Source organism: Lampris incognitus, chromosome 3, assembly GCF_029633865.1.
Source record: "Lampris incognitus isolate fLamInc1 chromosome 3, fLamInc1.hap2, whole genome shotgun sequence".
Taxonomy (NCBI): Eukaryota; Metazoa; Chordata; class Actinopteri; order Lampriformes; family Lampridae; genus Lampris; species Lampris incognitus.
The window spans coordinates 79,367,153-79,378,722 of NC_079213.1; the positions used below are offsets into that span (position 1 = coordinate 79,367,153).

Below are 11,570 nucleotides of genomic sequence, written 5' to 3' on the forward strand. Positions count from 1 at the left end.
AATCTCTATTTGTGCACATGAAGGTGGAGAATACTGCTAAGAATAGTTTGTTGATAAAATTAATGAGTTTATATGCATAAATGGGTGAACTAAAAAACGAGTGAGAATAGGAGAAGAGGACCTAGTCTGAAACTTGTGCATATTAGTAACAAATTTGATGAAGCAAGTACTTGGTGCTCACGTTTTTCAATTGCTTGAGAACTCAACAAACAAAACTAGTAAACAACCACTTGTTCAAAACTGAAAACAAAAAGGGAACCAGAATGTACATTTGCAGGTACTTCAAATCCAACACCTAGCAATAATTTCCTTTACTAAAGGAATATTTCCTAGAAATACACATGGGAATGGAAATGCCAGTAGCCAACCTTCTTTTACAGTTTCACCTGGAAACTTTTTTTTGTTTTTTGTTTTTTTGGAGTGACACAAAATACAGCAAATGGTATTCCCAGTTTAAAGTGCAATACAAAAAGACATGACAAGATGGGAGAGGGACACTGAGCAAGTTCACTCTCCGGAGCGACAGCAGGCCCTGAAGCCACACTGCAGGTTCTGGCAGCCACTGGCCGTGTCCGCATGCGGGCCTGGAGAAAGACACCACAATTAGGACAGCCACAAGTCATGGACCTTGAGACAAGGGCAGTCTTCTGCCCCCCCCCTTTTTTTTTAAACTGTCAAATAGCCCTTGTGTTCACAACAGGATATTAAATAAGATTTACACAACTGCTAACAAAAAGCTGTAACAGGTTATAAAGGCATCTTGCTGGCTACCATAATGCCCACTTACCTTCCACCTCACAAGATCAGCATCGGTTACTTTAAGGCACTTACACCGGGACACATGCTGTGTGGGTGGGGTTAGTTATGCTTGAAAGTCAACACACATTGTAAAAATTCTGACAAATCTACATTCATTCTATAGGACAGTCTCATGCAATTCAACAAATGCAATGTGGTTGATGCCTTTATAGTGCTATGCTTGTGTGTATTGTTGGCAAAGGTAGGTTCTGGCGGGGTTGATGCTATGCTCTAGCCATTGAGCTTTACAAGACCTGAGTCTTGCATATTGTGCGTCAATCTACCGAAAATATCTCATCATAAACAATTCCACTTCGGTGCGTTACCATTGATGTTGTCGCAGTAATAGAAGTGCTCATCATTGAGGGCGGGACAGGCAGACACCAGCTCCTGCAGCCCCACCTCAGTAATGAAGAGGCAACCAGACAAGTTGAGATGTTCCAAGAGGGGAAGCCCCCCAAGCTGAGACAGAGCCCTGAAACATAACACAGTGTCCTTGCATTTAGTGTTAAACGCCATGCTACCAACTATAGACAGCAGATAAATGCACAATGATTTTTTCCATAATTAGTAATAATAATTTGTGTGGCAATACACCATTAAATGACATCTAATATGTCACAACTAATGTACAAATAACCTGACTACTAAACCTTGATTTCTGCGGTCTTTTACGCTATCTGTTCACAGAATTCGTGCCAATACGAAATGTATTTGACAAACATGATGACATGCATTGCAAACACAAGATTGTTTTCCAACATATGCACGCAGCTGTGATGCCACAAGTGAAAGCTACTTTGATTTTTTTACACACGCCAAAAACCTGTGATATTACTTTTCCTGAATGAGAAGTGCCATTTTGAAATACAACGCAAACCTCTGAATGAAATCTACATTGCTGTTGCATTTTTGCTCCCATGGCGCTATAACGGTGACAACTGAATGAAAAACATGTCAATTTTTCCATGCCATACTGTCAATATGACTTTGAGCTGAATCTCAATACAGCCATCTTTGAGTAACTTCTGACTGGTGTGAACCTGATTTATTTCGGGAAATTTTAATTAGAACCATGCATGAACTTTAGCCAAACAGTCATTAATGTGAACATTCTCAGTATACTTGAATTACTGAATATTCACACTGCACACATCAGCATACCTATTACTAAAAAAAAAATCCTTTTGGTTTGTTTGAAATAAAGCAACCACATGATCTTTACCTCAAGCCCAGATCAGTGACTTGGTAGCATCCCGAGAGACTGAGAAATCTCAGTGAGCATTTAGCCTCTGATGGGCAAGTCCTGTTTTCCTGCTCTTTACATGGCAGGCCCCCAAAGGAGCATATAGTCCGAAAGTCTGAATTGCTGCACCTGATGGTGCCTGACTCACACTGCAGCCCCGTTAAAGTCCTGAGGGCCATGTTGCCAGTGCAGCAGGTGGAGTGACAAAGTATCTCCCCTGACATGGCATACTGCTGATGAAAATAGGAGGCATTAAAGCCAGTCCTGTGCCCCCGCCTCCTGCTCCTCCTGCAGCAGCAAGAGCCTCCCACAAGCTGGGTCTCTACAATGCTCTTCCCCTCAGAGGTAGACGCACCACTACGACGGCTCCAATCTGCTGCATCCTCAATATCAGCAAGGTCTGAGGTGTCCAAGACCCACACTTGGGTGGGAGTGCAGACAGTGTCCCTACGGCTGACCCTGTGCTTGAAAACAATTGCCTGCCGCTTCCGCCAAGGGGGACGTAGGTCACTCTCATCCAGAAAACAAATGGGGACCGGACTCTTGAGGAGCCTGGCGACTCGTCGGCCGAAGCCTTTCTCATGTGAAGACATCAGATCCCCTAGCCCAACAGACAATTTCTTCAAGGTGTGGTCAGTAATCTTCTCGCACCCTGACAAGTCAAGGTGCTCCAAAAAGAGACAAGCCCCCAGAGAAGACCAACTGAAAGAGAGGGGTGGACAAATAAGATACTACTGAGTCCAAAGTAAAAATATAGCCAACTCATATTGAGCTCTATGCCACTATACAGAAAAGAGAATTTGATAAAATTAAACAGGAAAAAGCCTCAACACATAAAAAGATGTGGAGATTACCTGTCAAATGCAAAGTCTGTAACATCAGTCTGGGTCAAATCCAAGTGAGTGATATTAGGGCAGAGACTGAGAATCTGACGTACCTGGAAAAGGACAAAAAAGAAATCAGTAATCCTATTTGCGAGGAGCCAATCTTTATATTCAACTATTCTTTGATTACACCGACAAAAAAAAAAAAAAGTCTGGCACTGCATACCATCTTGCTGGAGACGGTAGAACTGTAGGCCAGAACAATAGACTTGACAGAAGAGCCCACAGCTGGCAGAAGGTTCTGAATCATCCCATTCAGAAGCTTTTTCTCCCTCTGAGCAGTGCTAATTGCCAGGGAGCCCTCCATATGCAAAGACAAATCTACAAACAAGCAAAAGTTAGGTTAGAGCAATTTACTAGAGTTAGAAAAGTTGATTTTAACAGTTATATTCAATGTACAGATAGGCCTGGCTCCTGGCAAAACTGCAGACCTGATCTGAGATGCTCAGAAAGGATTTTCCTGACTGCCCTGCAGTCTAGGCCCAAGCTCAGAGGTGATAACATTTTTAGAATCAGGGCCCTCTGGACTGTGTGAAGCATAGCCTGAGGAGCTTACAATAGTTTTATTAGTAACATATTTTTAACATATTGCTAAGATGCACTTTTCTCATCTTATGTTTTTGATTTTGCTGCTTTCCCCCCCCTTATTTCTTTTGAATACACTTTAAAACCTTTAGCTAATCAATATAAATTTTAGGAAGGTTCTTTTCCATCTGTATTATATAAATAGTTCTTTGTTATCAAATTATCACAGCTGTTCTTCTGAAACAATTTTCTCCTCACTACAACTGAGGGACACATCTCAGTGACAATCTTAACTCACCAGATTCATCCACATCCGCATCCTCATCCCAATCCTGGTAGGCCCGCCCTTCATCCTCACGATTTCTCACCCACTCCTCATCTGGCTCCTGGTCAAGGTCACCAGGAGGACCATGATAGTAATCCCCTAAGGTGCAAGCAAACATGCACAATAAAACAATCATTACTTTTTTAACTTCACAAACATTACTTTTTCAAGGCTCAGTACACATGATGCACAATTTTTCATTGCACTACATATTAAATGTTGTGTATACCAACACTCCATATCATGACTATGCATTCTTCTTATTTATAGTTATTCATCCCATCACCATGTGATATTGCTTACACATGTTTAGCACTTGACAAACAACACTGATTCTGATTACTTAGAGGAACTATGCCAGATCAAATTATATTTAATTCTACAGTATTATCCACAGCCTACCTCTGGCCCAGCGTACAGGGTAGAGGTGCTTCCACAGAGTTCCAGTCTTGGCCAGCTCTGACCAGGTGGTGCATACTTGACTACAGCGACATAAATCTTCAGGGCCCAAGTACTGGAACAGCCTCAGCATGAGCTCTGTGGGAAGCCAGGAGATGTGGGTCAAGGGAAACCCCTTCTGCTCCAGTTCTGAGGAGCAAAAACAAACAATTTGTATTAGAATTGAATCTTAAGATTGTAAGATAATGAAATTTGAAATGTTATTCTCAAGTGCAATCAACTTATTTGTAAGATTTGTTAAAACTGCCAGGGTCTGAAATATCATTGTCGGTTATAACCTTTGAGTCTGCAGGATTGTTAATCTACAGAAAACATATATGCCAAATATATATATGTGTGTGTGCGTGTATATATATATATATGTGTGTGTGTGTGTGTGTATATGTGTGTGTGTGTATATATATCTATATATATATTTATTTATTTATTTTTTTATGCAACACCTTCTTCAGCTCTCATTTAATTACAAACAAGGAAAACCTATCTAGCAGTGTGTTGAGCCTCCTTTGGCCTTTCAGGCAAGCATGAATACATCTGGGCATGAATTCTACCAGATGCTGGATGTGTTGCGCAAAAATGTTGTACCATGTGGAAATGACTGCATTGCACAGTTGCCGCAAATTGCACAGCTGCAGTCTTGCTGTGAACAGCCGTTTATGCTTCATCCCAAAGATGTTTGATAGAGTTGAGATCGGGGGATGGTGCAGGCCACTGAGGTAATGAAAAACTTGCTGTCATGTTCCTAGAACCACTTGGTGATATGTGCCTTTTGCCAATGGTGCATTACCACACTGGAAGTGTTCATTCGAGTGTGGATAAAATGTAGCTTTGAAGGGATGGACTTGATCAGCAATGGTGTCCAGATATGCCATGCTGTTCAGACGTTCTTCAGTGGGTATCAGGGGCCCTAATGTGTGCCAGGACGACAGTTGTTTGGGAGATGCTAGGATTGGCACACTTAGCACCAACTATCATGCCAAGTTCAAGTCACTTGTTTCCATTCCAACGCTCAGTTGAACAATGCTGGTCTGCTTGATTTAAACCACACCCACCAGTCATGTGACAAATGAGGTGTTGGAATGTACCATTTGTGTGAAAGTGGGGGGGGTGTACCTAATAAACTGGCAACTATGTTCTTGGTGCTGTCTGGCAAAACCTTAGTCTTAGACTGTGGCCACTTAACAGCTCCATTGGAGCAGATGGAGATGAGGTTGCTTGCTCAAAGGTAATCCATTTGGTGATGTGAAGAAAGAAGTTAACTTGAGTTTTAAACTTTCACACAGATTTTACTAAGTTGCTCTGGGGATCCAAACTGAAGCCTTTTTTGTAACAAGCCAAAATCATGACCCTTTAGGGTACCACTGGGCTAGTGAGTGAGTGTTTTAAAATGCTGCTATTTATAACTACAATAAAAAAATATTAAAAAGGGTAGGATTGTGGCTTCAAGTGCCAGAGGAAACACAGACTACCATTCCATCTTGTAGGCCTAAATAGAGCTTAAAACATTTGGACAAACATTGACTAACCATCATCCGACTTCTCGTGATCAGCATATTTGAGGACTTTCTGCAGCTCCTCTGCCTGGCTCCATAAGCTGAGTCCCTTCAGCACTTCAGCGGCGCAGTCCCATTGCTGTTGGCTGCAGTGCTGTGCTATCACCTGTTTCTTGATGTCCTTGAGTTCCTCATAGGTAAAGTATTGCATCAGCATGGGCTGAAACACCTGCAATACATTTTCTGAGTTTACAAACCATTTTCAACAGCGAAATGCATTTGACAACAGTCACCTTCTAACAATACATTACATATATGTTATACGCACATATGTACATATATATGTAACATTACATATACACGTAACATATACGCATAACATATACACACATATATACACACACACATATATACATAACACATACATAACACATACATACATACATACATACATACATACATACATACATACATACATGTGTGTTATGTGTAACATATATGTAACATTACATATACATATATTTATACATACATAATAATAATACATATACCATATTCTATAACAGAATTAACATTATAATGATAAAAAAGGTTATTTGATGTAGCATACCTCTTCCTCTTCCCTCATGTGGGGAAGAAAGTCCTGTGTGAAAGCCTCAAGCCTCTCCTTCAGTTGCTGGGCATAATTAAGTTGCTCATATTCACTCTAGGAACACATGCACAAACAATTCAGTTATTTGATTTCTTAAACACAAAAACAATTCATCTTTCACTACTTCTGTAAATGTTGTCATTTCATGCAACCTTTACAATAGTATTGCATAATTATATATGGCCTTGTATTGACTACCTTAAAGAAATTAAAAAGTGAAGATACTGAAAATTCTAACCATCAATAAATATTCAAATAAGAGACATCCCCTAGTAAGAAAACTTGAATGACCTTTCCAAAAACAATATCTGACTACTTCTACTGACAAATAAATTGACAAATAAAACCACAATTATTCAGCTATTACCCAACAAATATCCAAACACAGTGCTGTTTATCTTAGAAATGTAACATTTTTTCTCTCAGTTTAAGACCGAGTGCAGGATCTCCACATTTGCGGGCCTGTCTCAGGCAATGGAATTTTCCAGTGTTTTTACAAACTGTGATTGGTACAGAGTCGAAGTTAAAATTTACACAATTGCACCATTCTGGACAGCCCATTTTTGGTTTGCCCATGGCCGGAGAGCGAACAATAAGTCTTGTCTCTGAACACAGTTAAGCAGATCACAAAAAAAAAACAATCCTGCCTCTGTTATACAAATTGAACTGAAATAGGTCATCATTTCAGCCCACTCCTTTTCCCCAAACAGCTTCCCTCTCATCAGCACAACAGACAAACCATAAAGAAACCTAGAAAATCTATTAAAAAAAAATCTGCCACGACTGATTGATTTTATTCAACAATGAAAAATAAATAAATACAGAATGTGGACTCCATGTACAATTTTCAGAAATTGTCAAGGATAACACAAGAAAGCTAGTATGCTTATTTCGATTGGGCGTATTTCCAACTGAAGAATGCATTTTCATTCTTGCCAGGGAAAGCAAATACCTATACCTGTCAAGGCAACTTAGTGGCATATACAGAAATCAAAATGTTATTTTCCTTCTTTGCACAAAACAAAAATATATGTGTATATGTTGGCACTTCTGATGTGACTCAAACATCAAATGTTGTAAAAAAAAAAGTGAACTAAATTATCTCTGTTGTAGTGTAATGCTTAACGTAGAAGAAAAACGTGTTCTGGCCTGGTAAATCTTCATTGCATAGTAAAGGTAATACTTTAGTACTCTTGTTTTAATTTACTGAGTCCTATTTATTTCCACCAAGCAACCAGGCTTTTGAACAAAGAACATTAAAAGACACTAAGCCTGGTGCAGGACTGATGATACTGACCTATGGTCTTCAGCAGATTCTCAGTTTTTACTTACACACACACACACACACACACACACACACACACACACACACACACACACACACACACACATTAAGGTTGGGCCAACACACACACGGCACCTTACATACGTCACACACTATTATTACTACTGCTTTTTTGTTCTGTTTTGTTGTTATATAAGGACTATGGTTGCTGCAGTGTTGAGGAGCCAAAACTCAAGAATTTTACTCTTTTACTTTTATAATGAGACATAACAAATAAAGAATCTTGATTCTTGAGCACTACGCAACATTTCACAAGCTGTGCACTAGTCAAGACACTGTACATCAATGTAAATGTATCAAGATGAATTTTACTACTATTCCATCTATTAAAAAAAGGCAAAGGGCACTTTGGAATTCCCATAATACACACTCAATATTTCAAAGGCCCACTTTAGTCAAATCCTGCTCCAGTACAACAAAACACGTTTTCTTAGGTCTAGTTACTTTATGTGATGGTTTTAGTCCAAAATTGCATATGTGCTGTGTTTATGACACACTTGACATGGAACATATCTCCTTATCACGTGAGACTTACATCATGACACCCTGGGTGTCTGTACAATTACTTCAAAAGCGTGTGTGTGTGTGTTTGTGTGTGTTATCCATGTGTTACACTTCCTACACTCACAATTGCAGTTATTTAATTTACTAAGGGCTTTCAAAAGACTTCTGAAAGTTAGACCAAATCCAAATATTTCCAACAACCACTACTTTTAGAAAAAATGCTTAATTACATAAGATACGATAGATCTAATTTCTGCCATAATTTGCATGAACAACATATACCTTGGATACACACTTTTTCACAAAGTGATTGTACCCCCACCCCCATTACCATCTGTGATCAAAGAAATCAAACAGTTCGCTAATCCATGTGTTAATCAATAATCATTCACTCCTTGCTTGTGTGAAAACAAACACTACTTTTAATGATTAGCTTTAAGTGAGCAGCATATGTATTGGGGCTGGTTTTGGATAAAAAAAAAATACTAGACATTTAGACATCTGGTTGACTTCTCCAACTGGAACCAGAAAAATCATTTAAAATTTACTGTTCAGTCAAAAACCAATGTCTCAGAAATGTATAGTGTTGAGGTGATGAGCAGTGGATAGAAGTTGACATTCCTTCACAAAGGACCCTTAAATTCACTCCCGTTCATGTTAGACACACAGTGAACATAAGCAAACATACCCTCTAATGTAAGCACTTCAAGGCAGAACCCACACACTGACGCATCATTCGAAAATTTAGAGGAGCTTCACTAAAACCAACCAAGCCCTTTAATACATATTTTTGCTTTTGTTTCCTTGTCGTCTTCTCCAAAGTTGTAAGTCTTCAGATGAGACCAAGCTTTCTTAAGTCAGAATGCTACCTGAATGTTCTTCAATCTGTATTTGTTAGCATTGCAATGCATGACCTGATTGTCAAATTTTGTGTAGACAATCAGTTGTGATTTTAGAGTAACTAACCTAATAGTTATTCTAATTACATGGTGGTATCCAAACATAGATCATGTGACATCAGCTGAGGATAGAAACCACACGTGAGATTTACCTGCAGATATAGCCTACCAGTTCTCTGCTGAGTCACATTTGCATGTGACTATACATTTAGGGCCAACACATGTACATGGATGTTACTTCAAAACTATTGTGCATATTTACCTTGACATTATGGAGTCCCTTCTCAAAAAGGGACAGCATTTCTGAGAGTTTGTTGTCAGAGTGCACATTGTAGACAGTGCAGCTGCGCTGCTGCAACAGCCCAATAATGTACTCATTCTCAATCTGCTCATGCATCTTGAACTCTTTGAAGGTGGCACACAGTGACTGAAGAAATGAGCGAAAATCATTGTTGTTGGAGAAATTGGTCTTCGATAGCTGTGGGAAAGAGACATCCATCATAAATTTGTGTTTTGAGCTTTATAAATTTTATTTCACTAATTGCTGCATATCATCCTATGAGTTCCCATGGCTGTTCTCTGAAGTCTTCATCTGAAACGCTGTATATTATACTGCATTCAGGTGCTCCTTGTCACGCTTTAAATTCATGAATTCATCGCGTGATCATCTTGTATTCATGAGGTGCTTGTATTTAGGTCCTCTCACTACTACAAATTTTGGTGAACCTATCACCATAGATCTAAAATTGTATAAATGGTAGTGAGGAAGAGGGCATTTCAAGTTAATTGCAAGGCAATTACGTGTAGATTATATATAGGCACCTCTATAGTTCTATATTACAGTTATAATATAGCTGTACATACAGTGCTTACTGTAGGTGTTTCCTAGCAAGCAAACAAGGACATGCAAATGTTACTGTTGTCTTCGCTACAGTTCCACATGGCCATACGCTACAACTGGTAAACTCTGTTAACGCTGACGTAGCCCGAGTTTACAATTTGTATTCATGACGCGGACGATCGTTCGTTCGGCCGGAACCTGCAGTTGCTAAACTCGGAAATATACTAGTTAACAACTTGACCAGGAGCTCACGAACGCAGCATTAATGCTTGTTTGGGTAACCTGTCATTAACTACTTAGGAAAAACTGGGAATTTATCTCAAGATCTGTAGCGTAGCAAGTTTAAGAGACCGCTAGTTTTGACAGCAGCGGGGACTGTCCAAATAGACGGCAGCGGCGCTTTCTCCAGCGCTGGCGCAGCGCTAAAACGAAATGTGGAGACAGGTCTGGCTATGTGAGAACTAGCAACAGTGGGACTGCTCGACAGTGTGGTAACCAAGTTAATCGCCAAGTTTCGAGTTAACGGCAGTTAATAATGTTACCTAACCAACCCAGCGAAACTTTGCTAGTTATACTTGTTAGATTTGACCCACGCCTTCCACATTTCAGAGGAAATAACAGGTTATCCAACGTTTGATTAAATCCACAGGATGCTGTATAACGAAATGGGTTAGCCGGCAAGTCAAGCTAACACAAAGTCGATAAGAGAGTAGTTAGCATGCGCTAGTTGGCCACGGGTCTGGATTAATGTGATAGTGCCAAAGCAACAAGCCACCCGATTTAGGTTAACATCCTTTACTGGATTGGCCAACCAAATATTTCACTTCAGAGTTGTCAAATTTATCAATGCCGCTTGCAAACGGTTCCAAGTGAATAGCAAGAAATTGTGGACATTTATCCAACAGTCCCTCTCTGGTAAAGTCAAAGCTAACGCTAAATGTAATGTACACAAGCTAGCTAGCTACAACAACTGACGCAAGCTTGAGTTCGCTCGGCAGTTGAGCATGCATCATTAGAGAACCATCCTATGTAAAAGTCCAACTTGAAGACACACATCGATGCATACACACCTTATCGCAGTATAGGCCCACCAACTGCTTCATTCGCCAGTGTGGGCCAGTAAAAACATCCACTTCATCTGGAAAAGGAGCCATCTTCATACATTGAACCTCAGTGCGTCATTTGAGAGGCGATGTGATCGGAATAGAAGGCGTGTGCGGCTAAGTCACATGACTACGGGGCGTAGACGTGGGCCTAAGAATAGACGTGTTGGTCCACAACCATGAATGCGGAGATGGGAATAAGAGTACCCAACACTTCATTTTTTAGAGTAAAGATAGTCCACTAATAATTGGCTCTTGTATAAGTGGAAGTCCACCAATATCGCTTGAGAGAAGAATATTTGGTATTAAAAGTACTTGGGTATCAAAGGTACAAGTTAAAGTAAATGCTTTTAATCCAGACAAAAGCGCTCACATTATTAATATCGTTGTTGTTGTTGTTGTTGTTGTTGTTGTGCCTGGGTAATAATAATACACGCCTTCACCCGAAACGAGTAAAACACAAGTTAATACAATAGTATAACATGATTCATTATCT

At 39.8% G+C, this 11,570-nt stretch overlaps 1 protein-coding gene across 1 annotated transcript; it reads right to left on the minus strand.

Moving 5' to 3' along the window:
• Positions 1-447: 447 nt before the first annotated feature.
• Positions 448-11,141, minus strand: fbxl5 (F-box and leucine-rich repeat protein 5). The gene is made up of 11 exons (XM_056276169.1): positions 11,042-11,141; positions 9,393-9,608; positions 6,341-6,436; positions 5,764-5,959; positions 4,181-4,366; positions 3,752-3,877; positions 3,095-3,249; positions 2,899-2,981; positions 2,024-2,746; positions 1,125-1,273; positions 448-584 (listed from the first exon to the last, which is right to left on the minus strand). Exons 1-11 carry the CDS (start codon positions 11,129-11,131, stop codon positions 508-510), a joined length of 2,097 nt encoding a protein of 698 aa, XP_056132144.1. The 5' UTR covers positions 11,132-11,141; the 3' UTR covers positions 448-507.
• Positions 11,142-11,570: the final 429 nt, after the last annotated feature.